The sequence below is a fragment of the Pteropus vampyrus genome, unplaced genomic scaffold, assembly GCF_000151845.1.
Source record: "Pteropus vampyrus isolate Shadow unplaced genomic scaffold, Pvam_2.0 Scaffold8, whole genome shotgun sequence".
Taxonomy (NCBI): domain Eukaryota; kingdom Metazoa; phylum Chordata; class Mammalia; order Chiroptera; family Pteropodidae; genus Pteropus; species Pteropus vampyrus.
This window is the reverse complement of record NW_011888789.1, coordinates 12,976,320-13,000,872: the sequence shown is the minus strand read 5'-3', so window position 1 is coordinate 13,000,872 and position 24,553 is coordinate 12,976,320. Positions and strand designations below refer to the sequence as shown.

The 24,553-nt window shown below is 33.9% G+C and overlaps 1 protein-coding gene, 1 long non-coding RNA gene and 1 pseudogene across 2 annotated transcripts in view; all 3 read right to left on the bottom strand.

Annotated features, from left to right (window-relative positions):
• LOC105300972 (A disintegrin and metallopeptidase domain 3-like) overlaps positions 1-24,553 on the bottom strand; it is an 80,259-nt gene that overhangs the window by 51,740 nt on the left and 3,966 nt on the right. Inside the window, 4 exon segments of the mRNA XM_023520053.1 lie at positions 9,501-9,678; positions 10,153-10,229; positions 14,748-14,826; positions 17,243-17,298. Of these exon segments, the coding sequence (XP_023375821.1) occupies positions 9,501-9,678; positions 10,153-10,229; positions 14,748-14,826; positions 17,243-17,298 (390 nt within the window).
• Positions 407-525, bottom strand: LOC111729217 (annotated as a pseudogene).
• LOC105300967 overlaps positions 24,331-24,553 on the bottom strand; it is a 667-nt gene continuing 444 nt past the window's right edge. Inside the window, exon 2 of the long non-coding RNA XR_002775971.1 lies at positions 24,331-24,547. This is a non-coding gene — a long non-coding RNA (uncharacterized LOC105300967). The remainder of the gene's footprint in view (positions 24,548-24,553) is intronic.

Here is a 24,553-nt window from a genome sequence, read left to right as displayed (position 1 = left end):
TAATTAAAGCTGCTATAAATATGTACAGGTCTTTGTGCAGTTATAGTCTTTCATTTTTCCCGGTAAATACTTAGAAATGGAATGCCTTAGGCATATAGTAATTGTGCATGTGTAAAGTAGTACAAAAGTACCAGGCTATTTTTTGAAGTAGTTTGATTATTCAGCATTTTCACCAAGATTTAATGAGTGCCCATTGCTCTACATTCTTGGGTATATTTGGTATTGTCAGTCTTTTTCATTGTACCCATTCTTGTTAGCTTGTATTGATATGTCACTGAGATTTTTATTTATTTATTTATACTACTATTTTTTTATTATTATTAGGCGAGGCAACCTTTGATTGACCTCACAGATTGCAAGGACCTTGTCAACTTACAATCCCTTATATTTTTATTTTTATTTTTTACGCCTACAGCACCTGGTCTTCCTAGGTGGTCTCCCATCCAAGTACTAACCAGGCCTGACCTTGCTTAGCTTCTGAGATCAGACGAGATCGGGTACGTTCAGAGTAGCATGACCATAGACTCACTGAGATTTTAATGTACAGTTCTGTGAATAATGACGTTGAACATCTTTTCACATGCTATGGATCATTAATTTCAATTCTCCTAAGTTTCCTACTAGAAATTTTATGTTTAGCTTTGGCATTGAAGTCTAGGCTCTAGTTTACTTTTTAAATAAGGGCTGAGACTCATTTTATTCCATATAGATATCCAGTTACCTAGCATCATTTGTTGAAGAAATCATTCTTTAACCTTCCAAACTCTGTAGCACCTTTGTGGAAAATCAATTAGCCAATAACATGTGAGTCTACTTCTGATCTATTCTGTTGCATTGTTCTGTATGTCTATATTTACACCAATAGTAAAATATGTATTTCCATAGTGGTATACAGTTATATGAATTGTAGGGGTTATAGCAGGTGTCAACAAACTATGGTCCACGATATGGCCGCCTGTTTTGTAAAAAATATTTTATTGGAACACAGCCGCACCCATTTATTTATATATTGTCTATGCTACCTTTATGCTACAAAGGCTGAGTGAAGTAGCTGCAACAAACCATATGCCCCACAAGCCTAAAATATTTACTATCTGGTCCTTTAAGAGAAAAATACTTTAAGTTCTCTATCTTGTTCTTTTTAAAGCTATTTGAATATTCTAAGATATTTGAATCTTCTTATGAATTTGAGAACCAATTCTACAAAATGTTTTCTGGAATTTCTGGAACATTGAATCTATGTCAATTTAGGGAGATGAACATCTTAACCATGTGAATTTCTTTGTTTTCTGTGGCTCTTCTTAGTCCTAATAGCTTTGGTGGAAATTTTCTATTACAGAGTTAGGTGATTAAAACCACAGGGCTAATTTTACTTTTAAAAATGTGTGCCCTTTATTACTATTCTTACTCCTATTGCACTACCTAAAATATTTAGTAAAATGTTGACTCTAGTGAGGGTAGGGAGCCTTGCATTATTCCTAAACATAAGGGCTGTTTTAGTCATTTCAGTCTATAACAGATATACCATAGACTAGGCAGCTCAAACTTCTAGTCTATTTCTCACAGTTCTGGAGGCTGGGAAGTTCAAGATCAAGAAACTACAAATGTGTCTGGTGAGAGCACTCTTCCCAGTTCAAAGATGGGCATCTTTTCTTTGTATGCTCACATGACAGAGCAGAGAGATCCCATGTCTCTTCATTTTTTTTTTTTAATAAGAGCACTAATCCCATCACGAGAGTCACATCCTCATGCCCTAATCTAAATGTATTACATTCCACAGACCTAACCTCCTAATTTCATCGTATTGAGAGTTAGGGTTTCAACATACGAATTTTGAGAGGACACAAGTATGCATGCAGTCCATAATAGGGGCAAAACATTCAGTCATTACCATTCATTAGGTTAGCTGTAGATACTAGTAGGTGTTCTTTTTTCATTACGAAGTTTTCTATTCCTAGTTTTTTGTTTTTGTTTTTGTTTTTGTTTTTTATCGTGAATGGGTACTGAATTTGGCTCAGTGATATTTCTGGAACTATTGACATTAACCTGTGGTTTTCTACATAAATCTGTTAAATTGTTTGATTCAATCCCTACTTTGTGGTACTGAATTAAGTAATATTACTTCAGTGTATTACAGATGCTCTAAACTCAGAATTTCTGAGAGTAGGAATGCTTCTATACTATAATAGCAAATTGACTTGGTAAAAATTGTTAGGATATGGTATATCCCCTAGGAAAGCCATACTTTGTATTGCCTAGATAGACATTCTTGACTGTCTTGTAAGCACTTCATTTTGGCAAAGGCTAAAGCAAGTTTGAGTTCTTCTACCTTTGTGGATGATGTTCCTTGAGGCTAGGATGCTTATTTATTTATAAAGTCCAATATGTTCAATTTTTATTTATGAAGTCCAACATATTAACATTATACCTTAGTGTTGCCAGTTTTCACCAGGGTTTCTTGGGAAAATTTTCAATTTAGGCCTCATTTACAAAAAATTTTATTCCTAATAACTTGGAATATTTTTTTATTAAGTTTATTGGGATAACATTGGTTAATACAATTGTATAATTTTCAGGTGTATATTATCATTTGACATCTGTATATTCTATTGTGTGTTTACCACCCAAAGTCCAGTTTCCTTCAGCTACCATATTTTTGATCCCCTTTACCCACTTCATCCTTCCCCTACACCCCTATATTTGACCCCTTTTTGCCATCTACCTCCCCTCTCCTCCCCCAACCCCTACACTTTGGAACCACTAGTCCATTGTCCATGTCCATGAGTCTCGGTTTGCTTGTCCTGTTTATTTGTTGCTTTTAGGTTTATATCCCACATATAAGTGATATCATGTGATTTTCAACTTTTTCTGTCTAGATTATTTCGCTTAGCATGATTATCTCGAGTTCCATCCATGTTGTTGCAAATGGCAGTATTTCATCTCTTCTTATGGCTATGTAATATTCCATTGTATACATATACCACAGCTTCTTTAGCCAATCTTCTATTGTAGGACATTTCAGTTGCTTCCATATCCTGGCCATTGTGAATAATGCTGCGATGAACATTGGTGTGCAAATATATTTTCAGATATGGATTTTCAAGTCTTTGGGGTAAATACCCAGTAGAAGGCTTGCTGGATCATATGGCAGATAATATGGCAGATCAGGAACCTCCATACTGTTTTCCATAGTGGCTGTATCAATTTGCATTCCCACCAGCAGTGGATGAGGTCCCTATTTCTCCACATTCTCTCCAACATGTGTTATTACTTGTCCTGTTAATTATAGCTATTCTAACAGGCGTGAGATGATATCTCATTGTGGTTTTGATTTGCATTTCCCTTAATAGCTAGCAATGTTGAGCATTTTTATGAGCATTATATATTTGTTGGCCATTTGTATGTCCTCTAGGGAGAAGTGTCTGTTCAGGTCCTCTGCTCATTTTTGATTGGATCATTTGTTTTTAGTTGTTGTTATTGAGTTGTATGAATTCTTTGTATATTTTGGATATTAGGCCCTGATCAGAGGCGTTGCTTGCAAACGTATTTTCTCATTCAGATGGTTGTCTCTTTATCTTGTTGACAATTTCTTTTGCTGAGCAGAAGCTTTTTAGCTTGATGTAGTCCCATTCATTTATTTTAGCTTTTACTTCCCTTGCCTTTGAGGTCAAATTCATAAAATCTTCTTTAAGTCCAAGGTCTTTGAGTTTAGTTCTTATGTTTTCTTCTATGCATTTTATTGTTTCAGGTCTTAAATTCAGGTCCTTAATCCATTTTGAATTAATTTTGGTGTGTGTTGATAGACAACAGTCTAGTTTCATTCTTTTGCAGGTGACTTTCCAGTTTTCCCAGCATCATTTATTGAAGAGATTTTCCTTTCCCCATTGTATGTTTTTGGCTTTTTTGTCAAAAGTTATTTGCCCATATAAATATGGGTTTACTTCTGGACTCTCGATTCTGTTCCACTGGTTCATGTGTCTGTTTTGCTGCCAATATCATGCCATTTTGATTACTGTCGCTTTGTAGTATAGTTTGAAGTCAGGCAGATTGATGCCTCCAGCCTCATTCTTTTTTCTCAGGATGGCTTTGGCAATTCAGGGTCTCTTGTGCTTCCATACAAACCAGATGATTTTTTGTTTTATTTCTTTAAAAAATGCCAATGGGATTTTGATGGGGATTGCATTTTATCTATATAATGCTTTTTAAGTATGTCAATTTAAGTATGTTGATTCTTCCAATCTATAACTTGGAATATTTTGGGTGCTATTTTATTCATGAGTGACAATTTTGACTACCTTGAATTTCCATAATCTGTCTTTCATACTCAATTAGGCAGAGTTCCCAGAGAAACAATACTGATAAGATGTGTGTATATACATTTATTATAATTTATTATAGTTAGATTTATTGTAAGGAATTCACTCACATGATTATGGAGGTTGGCGACTTCACAAGTTCCAGGGTGCGACCTAATACTGGAGACCAGGGCAAGATAATGCTGCAGTACAAGTCACAACACCGTCAGCTGGAGAATTCATTCTTACTCAGGGCAGGGTCACTTCTTTTGTCTTATTCAAGGCCTTGACTCATAGATGAGGTCCTCCCACATTTTGGAGGACAGTCTGCTTTAGTCAAAGGCCACTAATTTAAATTTTACTCTTATTCAAAAACACCCTTACAGAAACACCCAGAAAATTTGACCTATCTGGGCACAGTGGCCCAGCCATGTTAACACATAATGTTGGTGACACATAAAAAATCAACAATCACACATTTAGAGGTTTATCTAACATCTGTTTTATACTACTGCTTTCTCTATTTCCTTTAATCTAAATTTAATATTACAAATTGGGTTTTAGCTAGTTATAGTCTGTTATTCACTAGTTCTATTATCAATGTTTTTTCAATTTAAAAAAAGCTTTATTTTTCTTACATTTATTTACTAAGTACTTCCTGTGTTCTTTTAATAGACTATATACTGGTAGATCAATAGAGTACTGAAGAATATGTCAATGGGTTTGAATTTTAATGCTGCAACTTACAAGAGGGTGTCCTAGAGTGATAATTTAAACTCTCTAAATCTCTATTCCCTGATCTCAAAAGCAGAACAATGGAATTAACTCAGGAATTGTTGAAAGGAAGGAAAGACAGGCTATATGCAAAGCTCTTAGCACAATATGTAGCACCTATGAGGCAGTACATGAATAAAAAAATACCAACATTGTTTCTCATTCTCTTTGGATTTTGTATTTTCCTATACTAATTTATATTTATATTCATTCACATGCCCTAGATGTATTCTTTTTTGATTATTCTTTTTATTTTGGAAAACGTGCAGTTCTTTCAAGTCAAAACTTTCTTGAACAAAGGGTGGAGATTAGTGATTTATACTATTCTTTGGTTATAGTATAAGAAATGGCCGATTATCCAGGAATGATGTTCGCTCCCTCTCCAAGAGACATCAAGGAGAGACAATGTGTATCAATATAGGGACATACATGCTCTTTTCCCTTTACTCATGACTAGATTCAAATAATCTAGTGGGGGATTCTTAGGGGCCCTGAGTCAAAGCCAGGAAATGAATCAACCAGGAGAATTTCATCCGCTTTGGTCTTTGCATGAGCAAGACATGAAGCTATGATAAGCCACTGAGAGCTGGACATTGTTTGCTTCAGAATCTAGTGGTATTTGATCTAACAGTGATTCTCATGAAAAATACAGTTTGAGGACAGTTGTTTACCCAGTTGTTGTATCTTTTCAGTTGGTTGAAAGTTCACTATATTTGGCAACTATTCTTTTTATCTGTTTAACTGTGGTTTGTTTGTTTTATACATTAGGAAGGACATTTCACATTAGGGAGGAAAGAATGGTTTCAGTTTAAAAAAAAATCAATGATATAGTTGTGGCTGAGTATAGAGTTATAGATTGGAAATTACTTTCCTCATTTTAAGTAATTGTGTTAATGACTTTCAACGTCCAGTATGGCTGCTGAGAAATTTCATGCCATTCTACATGTATAAGAAACAAGATTTTTTTTTCTATCAGTCAAGAAACTTAACTTAAATCATTCTGAAAATGTTTCCTGGGTTTTTTTTGTGATTTATTCAACTCAATTTTCTCTTTATTCATACTGGAACTCTTATTGTATCACCCATGTTTATATATTAATATCTCATCTATAAAATTTCCCTGTCATTTGTCTTTGTACTTTACCTTTTATGTGATTTCTGCAATTCGTATCTTGTGAATTTTCCATTCATTTTTTACATTTTTATTATTATACTTTTGATTTCCAAGAACTGTTATCTGCTGAATGTTATTTTTAAAATACTAATCTCTTCTTATTTTGTAGATGAAATATTTTCCCTCATCTCTCCAAGGACATGGTCATTTTATTTTCTTCACCTTCTATAGTTTTTGGTGTCTCAGTCTTTAAAACTTTGATGTTTTCATGTCTCTGTCTTCCATATTACATTGTTTCATCATATGTCTACTGCCCCTTCATATTAGGAATTGAGCATTTAACAGCTTATTCCAACACTTGTGACCACATATGACGTTTAGGGCCTTTTGCCTTCGCAGAGGGTAATTTGTCTGGCTTGTTGGTTAAAACAACTGCTGCCATATGGTTAATTTTGATTCTTTTGGCTGATCTGATTGCCTCCTGAAGAGGCATTCATACACTTCTTAGAATGTGTAAGTCTGATTCCCCAAATCCAGCGTGCTAAGTTTATCTTAGTCCCACTATTTTCAGTACAGTATTCTTCCTCTATTGTGACATACAATAGAACATGTGTGACTGCTGTCTTGTATCACAGACTCCCAAAGGAAACAGCCTCAATTATCTGTCAGTTGACAACAGAGTTAATTGAATAGGAGAGGAAATCAGGATTTCTAAATACTTGAACAACTGATGTTCAACCAATTCTCTTTGTAGGTCCACCGTTCAAATCACTTCCTAAGGTATTTGGACATGCAATTCCAGAAACATTTGAGTACTACTGCAGTTTCCTATAGTTCGTCCCAATTGCCAGTTTAGGAATTAGCATTTTAGGGGCTAAGTCAGCTATCTATCTATCTGCTATTCAGCTTCCATTGTTATTACACCTCTCCTGTTCTGTTTGTGTTTGTATGTTTATGTCATTTTAAAAAATCCCTTATAACTTTAGTGAGGTTTAAAGAAAGGGCAGGGGTAAATGCATGTGTCCAATATGCTTTTAACAGATAAGCCTTTTCTTGTATTGTGTCTGGTTTCTAGGCTACTATTCAACTCTGGTTATGATGAATGTGTTCACCCTATTTATAAATTTACTTTCATAAATGTAAACCTATGCCAAAAATATGTTTTATATTATCTTTTTCTGTTCCTTTCTAAAATCCATCATATTGAAGATGTTCACTTTGTTTAATCTGTGCTAGCATTAGTGCATGTGAAAATATGTTTGACTAAACCTGCAGATCTGAGCCTATCAAATTCAGGATGCAAAGCAATTATCGAGTTCCTCTACAAAAGAACAAAATTCACTAACATATACCAATAGCCACTTATCTCCATTTTTGCAGTGATAGCCTTGGTTTTCCTCAGGTTCTGACATTTTAGTCTCTATTTTATTTCATTATTGAATTTTGTTTTGTATCCAAACTTTCCATAATTACTTCCTGTTACCTAGCTCCACTACATTAGAAAATCTGGTGAGCAAATATTAATAGTACTAGTAGCAATATTTATTGATCACTTATATTTCTCCACACACTGCACTAAGTAATTTCCATGTATAAACTTATTTGATCTGAAATAATGTAATAATTGGGTATTATTTTTATTATTGGCTTTTTTACAGATGAGAAAATTTAAACACAAAAAGGTCATATTAGTTGTCAAAGTTCTTTTGGCTATACTGACAGACTTGGATTGCAAACCAAGGTGCTGAGACTGTATGTTATGTCTTTCTCTTTCAATCCCCTTTTTACGGCTGATTCATTGGAAGCGGATGGCTGCAAGTGCAGTGTTATTTGTCTTTCTCAAAGCAGGTTTATCCTTTCTGTTTTTCCCACTGATACAGAAGAGTATTCATGAAACCCTTTAAAATTTTTCAATTTACTTTATGAAGTAGTGCTCTATTTCATTCATGAAAATTGTCTTCAATTGTGTCCCATGTCTCACGTTGTATTGCAACATGCTGGTGTTTTCCAGAGCTGACATAAAAGTTGAGATCACATCTTAGTTTCTTTAGAAATGAAATTTTTGTCTCTATATATGATCATATTTTATCATTTTAAAGGTTTTTTAAAACGGCAGTTTTATTAATTTATATTTGGACGAGTATCTTTGCCAAAATAATTAAAAGCAAATTAAAGCAACGGTTAGATGAAATTCATCATAAATTAAATTCCAGTTTCATTCATTACTATTTTGTTTTGCTTCTCTTTCATGTTATTCAATTTTGATGAGAATATGTTGACAGAGATTTATCTACTTAACCACTGATGATAAAGAGTAAAATTGTACAAATATTCTTAAGAAAAAAGTGAAAAAAAAATGTTTGAAAATATGTCTACCCTTAGAAGCAAGTACTTATAAGCAAAGTGTGATTGCCTCAAAATTTGGTACATTCGTAAAGTTCATTTCTTGATTAAAGTAAAATTATACATATGCCAATATGACATAATTTTATAAAATACATGCAATTTAAATTTATGATGAATATATGGAAAAGTGTAAAAGAGTATACATCAAAATGGTTACAGTGGATTTTGTCACAGCATTTACTTCTAAAAATGCATTATGGCATATTCTTATTTTCCCTACCTATGCATATATTTAGTATTTTAATCAATGTTAAACAATGTTATTTACTTTAAAGTAATAAATGTAATATAATTTGATAAGTGGAAATATGAATTATCCTCTTAAAAGCAAAAAGGAAATTACAAAGAAACTTATATAGTTAAATCATTTTTTGGCTAAAAAAATCTATAAAGTTATAAATTATATTTATAAATAAGTATATTAAAATAATTGGACCATGTATTCCAAAATTTAAAGGTCATTATCTCCAGACAATGATATTTGGGATGTTTGCCTTTTCGACTTTTAAATTTTCTATCAAAATAATATATTTATACAAAGAAAAATATGTATTGGCAAGAAAAATACTGATGAAATAACAATCAGCAAATTTTGGTATCATTACATTAGTAAGAAGCAAATTCAGTAACAATATAACCATATATGTATACATAAAAATATTTGCAATTAGGAAAATGAGAAAATTTTCATGTTTGAAGTATGCGTGTTTACATCTATAATATTTTCTAAATATTATATGAACTAACACAAAAGTATATGTTCATATGATATTTAAATAATTATCTTAAAAGAGAAGGTTTTAATATAATCAATATCAGTTTAAATTAGTGTACTAAGTCTAACACATTTCAATATGAATATGTGTATCAAATGAAGCAAAAATGAAGATCTGAGAAAATTGATTACTTACTTCTTGCTTCACAAGAATCCTGTAGGACTGATCTACCAACTGGGTCATAGGATAATTTTCTTCTATGGGGAGAAAATCAATTTTATTATTCTGTATTTGATAAAGCATATGCTCATATGTGGCTGCAGATTCCAGTGGTTCAATTCCATAACTGACTTTATCCAACTGCAATAATCCCCTGAATATTTAAAGACATAAATAGAAAACAGGGCAATTAATATAGATTTCCCACTGAGAAATATAAATCGACATTAAATAAAAACATTTTATAGAAATTTAAGAGTAGTCATTATGGTCTAATTTAATCTAAGAATCATCCCATCTTAAATTAACTTTCAACTTAATATCATACCTTCTGTCTATTATAGCATTTGAGAGTCACTGTGTTCTAGTGTGGCTAATAAATAGTGTGGCTAGTAGATATTCTTTATACTACTGGGCTCTTTCTAAATAAATCTTATGAGTGCAAGCCTAGGATAGAGACAACAAGAATAAGAAAAATATGAGGAGGCTGAGGAAAATAAAGTATGTGAGGAGAAACACAATCGAAGCCTATATTTTATTTGCTTTCACTCTATAATTCAGGAATTTCTAAAAATTAAAGGTTTACAGAAGATTTTCAATCACACATATCTATGGAATATGCCATTACCTGAGTCCAGAACAGATACTAAGTGTCACAGCTGATTTTGGAATCTCTGCCGCATGTCCTTGATAAAAGCAATGTCCCTAAACAGGAATATATAAAGGTACATTCGTGAATAATTTGTAAATAAAGTTTTGGGTTTTATCCTTACTGACTAGACATCATGATCATTCATATTTGGCCATTAGCATAACAGTATTTAGAAGATATCCCATTTCCTTGTTGTCTACCTGCAATCTCTTTTTCTTAACCCTCTTCTGCCCATGAATAATCATGACTCTTATCCTCCCACCAACAATTCCTGCTATAATTCTAAGTTGTAAAATTCTGACCAGCAGCTTTCTTATCTTTTCTTTCTCAGCCACATTTCTTGAAGGTATAATCTATACCTGCTAATTTGATGTAATTAACAGCATTAATTTGACTTCAACTATGAACATTCCACTTGCTCTTTCTAAGTAACCAGAAAGTATCTTAAATGACATTTTCTCATATTTTTCCTCTTTGATATTTCACCATGTTGATTATTCTTAGTTAAAACTCTCAGCTCCTTGGACTTTCAAAGCATTACTCTTCCCAGGTTCTCCCCCAATATTTTCTTTCCGTGATTATTTCCTTCACTTCCCTTAAAAGTCTAGTGATGTCTAGAATCTGTTCCTTTGTTAATCTTGTGCTATGAAAACTTTAGTGTTGTCCTGCTCTCCCCTATGAATTTGCTTATACATGCTTAGCTAAAAGACATACATCTCCATCAGTAACCATTTGCTTTTTCTCAAAACTAGGCTTAACCACTATCCCCTACTCACTGACAATGGCTGAGCACACCCTGCTCCATTCCAAGCAATAACTGCAGCTACCTCCAGCTGCACTGGTGCCAGCGGACATTGCAGCTACAAGCCTTTCACAAAGTAGAATGCAGAGCAGCAGACTCTAGAGAGTAGCAGAAAGCAAGACATATTCTGCATCTCCTAGCCTTGCACCCAATCAGAGAAAATAATTCCATAAGATGCTTCCCAACACCTCCAACTCCAAGCAGTGAAAGGTGGCTCAGTTATGATCTTTCTTCACCAAGCGACACTAGCAGAGATCGAATGGGAAGCACACTGACATCCAGTGGCTGGAGGACAGCCAGAGGAAATGCTCTTCATCCCATGGGTGCTTCATCGTCCAACCCCACTTAGCAACACAAGTTGGGACCAGCAAAGTACCATTTACCACTATAGGCTGCACCAGCAAGATACAGCAGTATCTCAAGCAGAGCCAGAAAAAGAGAGTACAGCAAAATAATACCAGAACACCAGAAAACTAAATTGTCATTGGAACAACAGAGCACACCAAATCTAAACTTACACTGGGTGATCGCTTTCAAAAATAGAAGATTTAAATGTCAAGCAGACAACTGAAAATCATACCAAGAACCAAGAAAATCACAGCAAAAATGAGAAAAGACAACCAATTGATGCCAATATTGAAATGAGTCACATGGTGAAACTATCAAAGATTTTAAAACAGCTGTAAAAAATGCCTTAATTTAACAATGAAATGAAATTCTGGTTAGGAAAAATGGTGGAGTAGGAAGCCCTGGCTCCTCCATGCCCCAACAAACTTACCAATTCAGCCACAATTTGCTGACAAATTTCCTTTGTGAAAAATCAAGAGCAAATTGAAAGGTTCCTGAACACTCCTAAAGAATGAAAAATCAGACTCATGAAGAGCAGTAGGGAGTTTTGGGATACCTTTTCACCAGACACTCTGCTCCAGAGCACTGCCATATGATCAGAAAGAAACACTCTAGCTCCCAGCTCGACCCGGGGAGGAAAGGGGTTGGTTCACATGTTCACTGCCTCTGTGTTTCTGAGGGGCCTACTCAAAGAATGCATATAGGTGTGACCAGTCCTGGAGCTCTGATGGGTTCAGGACAGTCGAGCTACCCAGGCAACAATGGACACGGTGGCTAGTAGACAGCATTGATTCATCCCCACCCCATTTTGCACACAGCGAGTAGATAAAAAATCCCAGCTCTCTGCTTCTCCCATGGAGAAGGAAAGAACTGATCCATGCATGCAGTGCACCCACTTCAATCAAACTGCCTAAATACCTGCCCTCTGTCCCCACCAATCCTGGAGCACTGATGGGTCCAGCATAATCTAGTTGCCTGGGAAAGAACAACCGGCGGCAGCCTGGGATGGTAGATGCCACTGATCCTCCCTCATATCCAGGACAGAAAGTAGGGAGGGGGAAAAATGCCTGCTTTGCCCTGAAGGGGGAAAGAGTTAGTAGAAGGCTCCAAAATCACTTTCCAGGATGATTTGTAGGGGTACTCTGCTGTACAAGGCCAGTCAGTGAAGACTGGAGGAGTCTTTTAATAAGTAGACACCAAAACAAAGAATTAAGTAAGATGAAGAATTAGGAAAATATGTCTCAAACAATCAAGCAAAATAAACCAAATAAAATGAAGTTAAATGATTTACCTGACAGAGAATTAAAAATAACCCTTATAAACATCAAAGGTCAAGAGAACAATGCATAAACTTCTGATCAATGAGAGACTTCATGAAAAGGATGGAAAGACAAATTACAGCATGAGAGGAAATATCTGCCTACCGCGTATCTGGCAAAGGACCTGTATTTAGAATATATCAACTGCTCAAAATCAACAGTGAAAATCCAACCAATAAACTAGAAAATGGGTAAAAGACATTTAATAGACATTTCACAAAGAGTAACAAGTAAGCACATATATATGTTCAACTTCGTAAACATATGTTGAAAATATGTTCAACATCATTAGTCAGTAGGGAAATGCAAATCAAAATGACATAAGCTATTACTACACATCTATCAGAATGAGTAGGGTTTTTTTGTAAATATTAAAAAGGGATTGAACAGTGGCAAGAATGCAGACACTCTCTCATACATTGCCGTGGAAATGTAAAATGGCACAGCCTATCTGGTAAATAGTTTGATAGTTTCTTTGAAAAATATAAACATACAACTTACAATATGACTGGGCAATTATATATCTGGGGATGTATTCCAGAGAAATTAAAATTTACATTTCTTCAAAATTATCAAATTTATGAGCATAAAGCCTTCATAATATTCCAAGATATTTATTTTCTCCATGATTAATACTATCTCCTTTCAGCCCTAATACTGATGGAATTATTTTTTATTCTGTATATGTCCTACTTATTAATTTTTATTTCTTTTACGGAATTAATTCAAGGCTTTAATTTTTTCTATTCTTTTTCCTTTTTCTATCTCATTGACTTCTGCCCTCATCTGGATTCTTGGCTTACTCTACTACCTTGTAACCCTTTACAGAGTATTGCCTTTTTTCCTGGAAGACAACTAATTTAATGGTATCCCTCCTTGATCCTCTCGTTGCTGGGCTTTAGGCTATGGAAGGAGGAATGGGGATGATAAATATATTTCGTAATCTAGAGCATGATCCTTTTTCCCAAGGATTAGTCTTTCAGGTCTCATCTAAACGCCTGGTCTCACTACTCTGCCTGGTTTGAAAATCTAACATCTCCCAACACTGTTTGATTTATATAGTATTACCTCTGTTTTACTCTCTACCCTTCAGTAGAGTGTGACACAGCACATGTGCAGCCTGATCTTCAGTCGAGGACTTAAGGAAAACTCCCCTCTCCCAAAAAAACATACATCTGATAGGCCTTCTTCATCTTCGGTCCTGTCTCATGCAAGTCCCAGCTGCTTCAGCAGTCTTGAACTCTAACTTTTAAGAGATCTGCTTGGTTCCACCTCTCTATGCTGCGGTTAAGACATTACCCCCAGTCAGAGGGCCAAGTTGAATGTGAGACTCACCTTTTATATCTCCTTTCTCTCTGAGAGAAAATTCCTGATTTTCCTATTGTCAAATGTCAGAAAACAGACAGGTACATCGTGTACAGAATTTTGTTCTGCTTTTTCCTTGTAGTTGGTGAGAAAGACAGACATTGTACCACTTACCATGTATTTTAAGTTTATTATCTCTCAGTTGCAATATAGCAATTGAATCTGACCAATCATTTGTAAATAATTTGTTTCTTCCAAATATGTTCTGGCATTAAATAGATCACAGACTGAAGCTAACTTTCTCAAACACTTGAAAAATTTCTTGACTCTTACCTGTATTTTGGGAAAAAAAATTCAAATTCCTATGTTTCACATGTAAACATATTCAGGTTCTGTATCCAATATGCTTTTGCATTCTCACTTTCCCTGTGGTAATTCTATAAAATAATTTCCATTATTATGTCTACCAGTCAGATCCTATGACATCTCAATTTAAACATTCCGTGTTATTTAGAGGTTTGTTAGCGCCTTCACCCATTTGTCGTTGTTGGCTTCCTCGCAAACTCCTAATAATAATTCTAGACAGTTAAAATGAACTTCTCAGATAAATGATTCTTGAGTTCCAAATCCAAGAAATATTTGTTCTATTCAATACAATTTTATTGAAATTGTCACATTACATTTGGATCTGTGATCTGTTTATTCAATAATTCTGGGGTATTCCTTTTTTCCCATCAAGAGACCTTAACTACATAAAAAATATATATATAATTTACACAGCATAAATCAAAATTTACCTTTATCAATGAAGAATCTGGATACAATGTTCCTGATTTGTTGTATGAATATACAAGGAAATGAGGGTCTAAAAATGACCTAATTCAACCAAAATAATGACACGTCATTAGAATAATATCATTAAAAAGTAACTTCAAGAATCATAAAATTAAACAAAATTTACTTTCAATTATAAAAGCTCAATCAAATATCCAAAATTAAATGGACTCATCTCATTATCTACCTTGCTTTCTGAAAGCATATCATGAATATAAGAAAAAATTATAACCAGTATAAGCAAATACCAGTACGGATGCTATGATGAAGTAGATTTATCTGTAGTGAAAATTGAGGCTTCCAGATTCTCACCACAAAATTTCATGCCATCTGCAAGTTCGATCCGAGGAAAATAATCTCAAAGCATTCTAACTAAATAATACCTGGGTCAGCATAAAATTGCAACAAAAGAAAAAATAAAAAGAATGTCATGATTAAACTTGAAAAATGCAAAACGGTTGTTTAGAAAGGTAGCTGAAAGCACTGGATTTACATCTTAAGCTTAAACAGAATTATAAAAATCCATAAACCACTCTACCAAGCTTGGGAGATGTAGCCTCTCTACCTAATAAACAGAAAGAAACACAGGGAGGCCCCTAATATGAGGAGACAAAGAAACATGGCAAACGAAAGAACAGAACAAAACTCCAGAAAAAGAACTAAACAAAATGAAGACAAGCAATCTACCAGATGCAGAGTTCAAAACACTTGTTATAAGGATGCTCAAGGACCGTAGGGGAACAATGGATGAACTCAGTGAAAACTTTAACAAAGAGATAGGAAACAGAAAAATGGAGACAGAATACATTAAAAAAGAACCCGTCAGAAATGAAGAATACAATACCTGAAATGAAGAACACGTTGAATCAACAAAAGATTAGATGTAGCAGAGGATCAAAAGCAACTGGAAAGATAAGGTAGCAGAAAACACCCAATCGGAACAACAACAAAAAAGCATCTAAAAAATTAATTATAACTTAAGGGGCCTCAAGGGTGTCAACATTCATATCATAGCAATACCAGAGGAAAAGAGAGAGAGCAAGAAATTGAAAAACCCATTTGAGGAAGTAATGATGGAAAACTTCCCTAACCTGGTGAAGAAAATGTACATACGAGTCCAAAAAGCTCAAAGAGGGCCAAAAAAGGTGAACTCAAAGAGGCCCATACCAAGACACATCATAATTAAAATGCCAAAAGGTAAAGACAAAGAGAGAATCTTAAAAGCAACTACAGAAGGGCAGTTACTTGTATTCAAGGGACCTCTCATAAGACTGTCAGCTAATTTCTCAATAGAAACTTTGCAGGATACAAGGGATTGAAAAGGCATATTCAAAGTGATGAAAAGCAAGGACTTACAGCCAAGATTACTATACCTATTAAGGCTATCTTTTAGAATTGAAGGACAGATAGACTTTTCCTTTAAGGAGTTCATCACCAAACCAGTATTACAAGAAAAGGTAAAGGATCTTCTTGAAAAAGAATATCAAAAATATGAATTAAATGGCAATGTCTACATACCCATCAATAATTACTTAAAATGTAAATGGATTAAATGCTCCAAACAAAAGACATAAGGTAGCTGTATGTATAAGAAAACAAGATCCATACTTATTCTGCCTACAAGAGACCTCTCCAGGTCAAAAGACACACAGAGACTGAAAATAAAGAGATGGAAAAACATATTTTTATACAAATGAAAACAAAAAAGCTGGGGGTAGCAATAATTATATCAGACAAAATAGATTTTAAAATAAAGCCTATATCAAGAGACAAAGAAGGACCCAGCAATTCCATTTCTGGGTGTCTATCATAAGAAACCCAAATACTAATTTGAAAAGACATATGCATCCCTGAGTTCACTGCAGCGTTATTTACAGTAGCTAAGAATGGAAGTTACCTAAGTGTCTATCAGTAGACAAATGGATAAAGAAGAGGTGGTACATGTATACAATGGAATACTACTCAGCCATAACAAAGAAAGAAATCTTGCCATTGGCAACAATGTGGATGGACCTAGAGGGTATTATGCTAAGTGAAATAAGTCAGACAGAGAAGGACAAATATCATATGATTTCACTTAAATGTGGAATCTGAAAAACAAATGAACTGACAAAACAGAAACAAACTCATAGATACAGAGAACATTTTAGTGGTTGCTAGATGGGAAGGAGGGGTTTGGAGGATACATGAAAAAGGCGAATCATGAGGATGTAGAGCCCAGCATAGGGTATATAGCCTCTAACACTATAATAACTACGCATGGTGTCAGATGGGTACTAGGCTTATCAGGTGATCACTTTGTAAGGTATATAAATGTCCAATCTCTATGTTGTATACTTAAAGCTAATATAATGTTGTATGTCAACTGTCATTGAAAAATAAAAAAAAAAAAATGTTTAAAGACCAAGAAAAAAAAACAACAGAAAACAACTGTATGAAAAGAAAAATGTTCACTTACTGTTTTTTAAGATGGAGAGTATATGTTTGTTGGTCAATTTTGATGGCATAAGTGACCTACAGCAACATGTTCAGAGAGAAAGTAATTATTAGAAATATGAAACTCTTAAAGTCAAAAGTAACCTACTTTTTAAATGTACTTTTTAGTAGAAACAGATTGTATCAAACACATCTCAAAATTATTTATACATATATAGTTCTATTTCTATCTTTCTTCAACCTTGGTAAGTAAGATAGAAAATCAAGGAGTCTAAATCTATTTCAATAATAGGAGCATTAGTCATTAGCTTGTATTATCATAATAAATTTTAAATTAAAAATGATTTCCAATAGAAATGCTGCGTAACCTTTGAAGAAACTTGAATTTAATATCTTTATTATCTTTTTTTCTAGCTTGCGGTTTCTAGCACAAATAAATTTAGAATTAAATAATGCAATGCAAGTCCCCTTTTAAAATTAAAGGAAGTGTCCCATAGCTGTCAGAAACCCCACCTGCAGACAGTCTTTGTCTTGCTTTTCTCTTTAGGAATTGCCTCACAACTTTTGGGAACAGCTCACATTTAGCGAGGAGCTCTCTCATCCCACCTCCAGATATTATGATGGGGCATGCCAGCTTCCCACTTGTTGAGACTCAATTGAGTCTCCCTCTCCCCATTCCTGCTTTTTTCCCTCTTTTTCCATAGGGCTCACCACAAGGGCATACCCTAATAAACTTCCTTCACGCAAATCCTCTCAGCGACTGCATCCCAAAGAATCCTCTCGGGGACATCGTCATAAAACATATGCAATCTTTTGGGGTTGCACATGGTTAATTTTGGTAAATGTTCCATATTTGCAAAGGACGTGAATTTTTCTTTGGGCGCAGTTTTCTGTAAATGTCATTTTCAACCTTTTCTGTTCAGTCTTCTGTAACCTTACTGGTACTGAAAAAGGTATGTTGGCATTTCCCAAAATTACTCTGCATTGTTTCTTTCTCCTTTTAATCTATAGGGTTTTTTCTTTGCTTACATTTTTGGAACTTTGCTGTTGTGTGTTAAAAGATTTAGCATGGTGTTATTCCAGGATAAATTGGTTACTTTATCCATAATAAGGTATCTTTTATTTCTAGAAGTGTTTCTTTAAATTCTATTCTGTCTGATACTAACATAGTTGTACCAACTTACTTTCGATGTTTTCACTTTTTTATTTTAACTTTTTATCCATTTTGATGTCATAGGTAGTTTTTAAAAAAATTTTCATATTCACCTAAAATTTAGTGATGCATTCTGAAGGATAAAAGCAAGTTTCAATTTCCAGAGCTTTGCTAGTATAAAAAATGCCTCCCAAATGTGATTTATTTCATGATGGGTTTTATAACTATATTTGTGTGCATATGCATACAATAAAGAAAAAAAAAACCAGATTTCAGTAGTATTTCTTTTAGTATTCCATCTTTATTTTGTTGTTTTGGCATAAATCTGTATAATCTGCTTTCTACATTCTGGACATTAGATAATGGTATCACCGTATGCCCAGATAGTCAAGACAAAACCTGGTCTATGTAATAACTAGACTATGTCTTATCTTTGAAACCACACTTGTTTTATATTTCTTTTCCTTGATTTTTATATTGTAAATGAATAAAGTGGTAATAATGGGCATCTTTGTCTTTAGTCTGGCCCTAAAACAAGATGCTGCACTGTTTAAAACAAAAAGCATTATATCTGTTATAATCTGCTTTTGTTGATGCTGCCATTTTGCTTAGATTTATTAAAATCACATTGAGTTTGTTCTCTTCTAAAATGAAATATTTTATGAGTAGATGGTGAGCATGTGTGTGGACATGTGTGATTAATTTCTAAAATTCTCTTTCTGGATGCATTAATTAATTTTTTAACAATATGTTAGTGTGGTGAGTTAATTTAATGCATTTTTTTAGTAATGACATATTTCCACAGAGAGAACACCTACTTAGTCATGTTTTACAATTATTTACGAATTTTGCTTTTTAATTATTTTGTAAGTAAAAGGACCTAGAACTTCCTTTTCTCATACTTTATTTGTCCTCTATATAACAACATTACATTTTAAAATGATATTGCATAATCTGAAGGGTTAGCTAATTTATCTTCTATTCTCTGAAAAAGATATCTTTCTTTCCTTGAATATTGTGTAAAGCCATAAAACCATTGGACTAGTAAGATTTTGAGGGCAACTTATTTAAATTATGAATTCAAATACTTTCATGATTATAAGGATAATCTACAATCAGATATTGTATTTCCACCTGAATCAAAAGAAACATGAGTTTTGTATCCCACATATGAGTGAAATCATATGATTTGCGTTTTCGATGTCACTCATGAGAGATATAGACCTGAAAGCAACAAAAGAACAAGACAAACAGAGACTCATGGACATTGACAACAGTTTAGTGGTTACCAGAGGAAAGTGGGGAGGGGAAGGTACTTAAGGATAAAGGGGGTCAAATATATGGTGATGAAAGGAAATTTAATTTTGGGTAGTGAACCCACGATGCAATATACATATGGCATATTACTGAATTGTACACTTGAAACCTATATTATTTACCAATGTTACCCCTATTAAATTTAATAAAATAAAATAAAATTATGGGCAGAAAAACAAATGTCAACATGGCAGACTTAACAAAGCATATCAATAACCATAGAAAAAGAATTTGATAAAATTTCTCTACCCACTTCCTGTGTTCTATACATACTAATTAAAGTCAAGGTGATTATTAGTATTTTAAGGCTTCTAGATCCCTGTTGATTATCAATCTGATTTTTTTTATCATTTACTGAGTTTTTAAGTCACTAATATAATTATGGATTTGTCTACTTTACTCACATCTATAGGTTTTTAATTCACGTTCTTGATGCATTCTTAGTAGATGCAAATATTTTTAGTTTTATTATGCCATCATGATAAAGTAATTGGTTTATCATTATGAGATGCTACTACTCATCCTGGTAATATCCTTGTTCTTCAGTCCACCATCCTGATATCAATTTATCAACTTGTGCTTCCTTCTGATTTGGATTTTAGTAAAATATAGGTTTCTTTATTCCTTTATTTTAATCTATTCATCTCTTATACTTAAAGAGTATTTCTTGTAGACAACTTTCAATTTTTTCACCCATTATGACAATCTCTGACTTTAGTTGCAAAGTTCACATCAATTACTTTTAATGAAATTCATGTATCAGAGTAGAAGCCAACTCTCTTGCTGTTCCTTTACGGCATATCTTATCATCTGTTCTTTCCCCCATTTTCTTTCTTCTATATTTTTCAATGGGAATTAGATATATCAATATAAACATATTGATAAATTTATAAACATGATCTATCAATATAAACTTTAATATTTACACATGTGCATATTTATACACACATCTACACACATGTGCACACACACCTTATATCTGTATTTCTGGGAGTATGCACACATATTTTCTGGCTTGGGCCACTGAGTTATATATAAGCAATGAAACCCCAGTAGCAGTTAGCATACCGAGCATACAGAGATTGGATTCTAAACACCATTTTCCACTCCCCACTAAGAGCACATAGTTTCTTTAATTATAAATTAGCTAAAATCCAATTAATGACATATACTGAACAGTAAAGAAGAAAACATGGTAAGAACTGAAAAATTTAACAGAAAAAAAGGGCTTACGGAGATAATAAAAATCGGTAGGTTTAAACCCAACTATATCAAGAATTTGAATTTGTAATTAATAATATTCTCACAGAGGAATCTCCAGGTCCAGAGATATTCATTCAGTTGGTGATCTCTACTAAACATTTGAATAAGGAAAAAAGTGCTAATCTTACAGAAATTCATGGAATATAGGCAGAACCCTTCCCATCTAATTTTATGAGGCAGTGTAATCCAACAAGGCAACAAGGCAACTATATTCCAAGAAAGTAAAATGCTTCTCATGGTCATAATTACAAAGTCCTGAACAAAGTACTCACAAATTATATCCAACCCACTTAAAATATATCATGACAAAATGGCTCTTATCCCAGGAATGAAAGGCTGATTCACTACACTGACAGAAATGTACATATAAATACACACAAAGATATGTATACTAATATGTAATTGCAGATAAATCGATCTATCAAAAAAAATAAAGTTTCCTAAAAACTAATAAAAGACATTTGAGAAATCTAGAGCCAACACCATATTCATTTTTGAAATATTGTTTCCTCCTACAGTAAAAAAAGAACAAACACAAAAGCATCAATAAACTAGATGAACTATTACCTGCTATTTAATATCATATGGGATTCCAGCACAAAAAAAGACTGAAATATCAGGGGAAAAAGAACAAAATTGTCCTCATTGGGGAATGATATGAATGCAATACATAGACAAGAAAGGGGAACAGAAAATTATTATTAATGACAGTGATTATTTGCAAAATTAACATACTTAAATATATAAAAATCTATTTTATTTCTATAAAACGAGACAGAAAGAGTTATAAAGAACACTTGCCAAAGCATCAGACAGCATAAAAAGATATCCAGACTCTACATAAAAAATACAAAGCATGCCAGAGAAAATTAAATAAGACCTAAATAAATGAAAAAGATGTACCAATTTCATGCATTGGACATGCTGATATTAAGATTTTATTTCAATCAGAATTGACTTGTAGTTTGAATGTTAGCTTAATGGTAAAATTTGGCAAGATAATTTTAAGTTTATATATAAATGCAAATGACCTATAATAATACATAAAATAATTCTGAAGAAAAGCAAAAAGTAGAAAGACTTAAAACACTAAATTTCAAGACTTACTCAAAAGCTATAGTAATTAATATAGGGCACAACTTATGTTAAGACTATTAGAACACCTGAAAAGAATTAAGGCTAGAATAATCTACAAAAAATATATATATTTTTGACAGAGGTACCTATTTAAATTAATGGGAAATGGGTGATATTTTCAATAAATAGAGGTAAGTCAATAGACACTCATATGGGAAAAAATGACCCTTGACCCCTGCACCATATCATTAAAATTAATTTAGACATAACCACCCCAAATCTAAACTATAATTATGAAGTTTCTGGAAGAAAATATAGGAGACTGTTTCCACAATCCATATTGGCCAATAATTATTAAGTAGAAGACAAGGAACAGCCATAGAATGGTTGATTACTTGGACACCATCAAAATTAAAAACTTGTTCATCTAAAGACATGATTAAGAATGTTAACAAGCAATCCCCAGACTGAAGAATGGTATTTGCAATTCACATCCAATTGGACCATCAACGATCTATAAGTCACTCATCATCACTATTCATCATGGGGTGCCAAATGAACCAGAAGCATAAAGAAAAAGGAATAAAATTATCAAAATTGCAAACATGAAAAGAGTGACAATGCCAAGTGTTGGTGCAGATATGGAACAATCAAAACTCTCATACACTGCTAATGGAAATGAAAAATATTATAACCATTAAAGTAAATGATCTACCACATTTCTATCAATTTAAATGTGTGCATACTCTATAAATCAGCATTTCACCACTAGAAATATGCACATAAAAGCATACATCAACAAAACACTTCTTTCTGTAGAGCAGAGTTATTCATAATGGCTACAAACTGGAAACAATGCCCAGTACCAGGTTAATATTTCAATTCTCAGCATGCTATGCAGCTGTAAAATTTATGAACTAATTCATATATGCATTTATGTAAATGAATCCCTAAAACAGAATGTTCAATCAAAGAAACGAAACACAAAAAATAGTACTACTGAATAATCCCTTTCATGTGAAGTTCAAGACAACAAAATAGTGAAGGTGGTAGTAATGTCTGAAAAAAGCACAAGAGAACTTTCTGATCTGGGTGAGAGTACACAGAAGTTTAGATGTACAAATAAATTACAGATTTGTGTATTTCGATATAATTATGCACATTTATTTCACCGGAGTTTAGGACTTTTAATTTGTCTCAAATTTATTGAAGGAAAATTACAATAAAACATTCTGCTTTCCTTTACAACCCAACGCAGAAAACAAAACAAAACAAAACAAAACAAAACTATGTGTAGGGAAACAAATAGTTTGGTACAAAGGTAGAAACAATATAAATTTAAAAATTACAGATGAGGGTTAGCTCTAACACTCACCTCTTTAAGAAGTTTATATGAATATATGAATATGCAGTCAAACCAACAGGGGATCTCCCTTTAAGTGGTATCTATATGGAGTTTCAAGTAGACCACGGGGCCCTATATTGTCTCAGAATGTCCTTAAAAGGCTCTGTCATTGATCAGGTAACAGTAAAAACTTCCTTTCAAATGGAAGTGGGAAAGATAGGGATTGAGGAAACTATCCAAAATTCGTTTCTTTCCTTTAGGCTTATGGTCTCCTCCTCTGCCTCCTCGGAAGCCTCCTCACCCTCCAAAGCTACCCCAGTCTCTGCCACCAAATCCACCATGGCCTTCTCTGACACCACCTTCTCCTCCAAAGCCACCTCTGCCTCCGCCAGGACTCCCAAAGGCATCTTTCCCCTGAGGATTGGCCCAGTCCTAAGTAACTGTTTCCATCAATTTCACCATCTTCCATGGCTTCCTTGGTGGCTTCGGCATCTTCCTCACCATTGAAGGCTGCAAAACCAAACCCTTTGGAAGATCTAGCCTCCCAGTTGGTGACTACCCTTGTCCAAACAGACCTCTAACAGAGTTTTGGATGGCTGGCTTCTTGCTCTAGGTGTTCCCCCAGGTCCTTGCAACTCCAGCATGATTGCTCTATCCTCAATTCCTCTTTTGTTACAGGAATTTAAAGCTTCTTTACAACTTCAAATGAAGCAAATTCTATAAATGTACACCCTTTATATTTGCCCTTTTGGTTCTGGGGCACTTAGATAAAGTTGTCTACTCAAATACTTACCGAAGAGTTTCTTCTGTTGCACTGCAGCAGAGGTTGCTTAAAACCAGAGTTTTTCATCGCCACACCAAGTTCTATTTTCTACACTGCTATACTCTTGACCTCGACCTTTCTCTCTGATATAGTACAAGGAAAAGGATTGCCCATTTCTCTGTTCCTTGCTTGTCTTCCAAGGTTTTCTCTCCATTAACTTCTGTCTTAAATTCAATGTACGCAATCCCTTTACTCTTTCCATCTTTGCTGACTAATCTGATCTCCGTAGCATCTTCAAACTCTTCTTTTAATTCATTTTGAGTAACTACGTAAAGCAGATTTTTAACCAAAAGTGTTCTTGCATCACAATCTTTTTTACTGCCTTTTCCCTTTGGTTTTTCCAGTTTACCTTCAT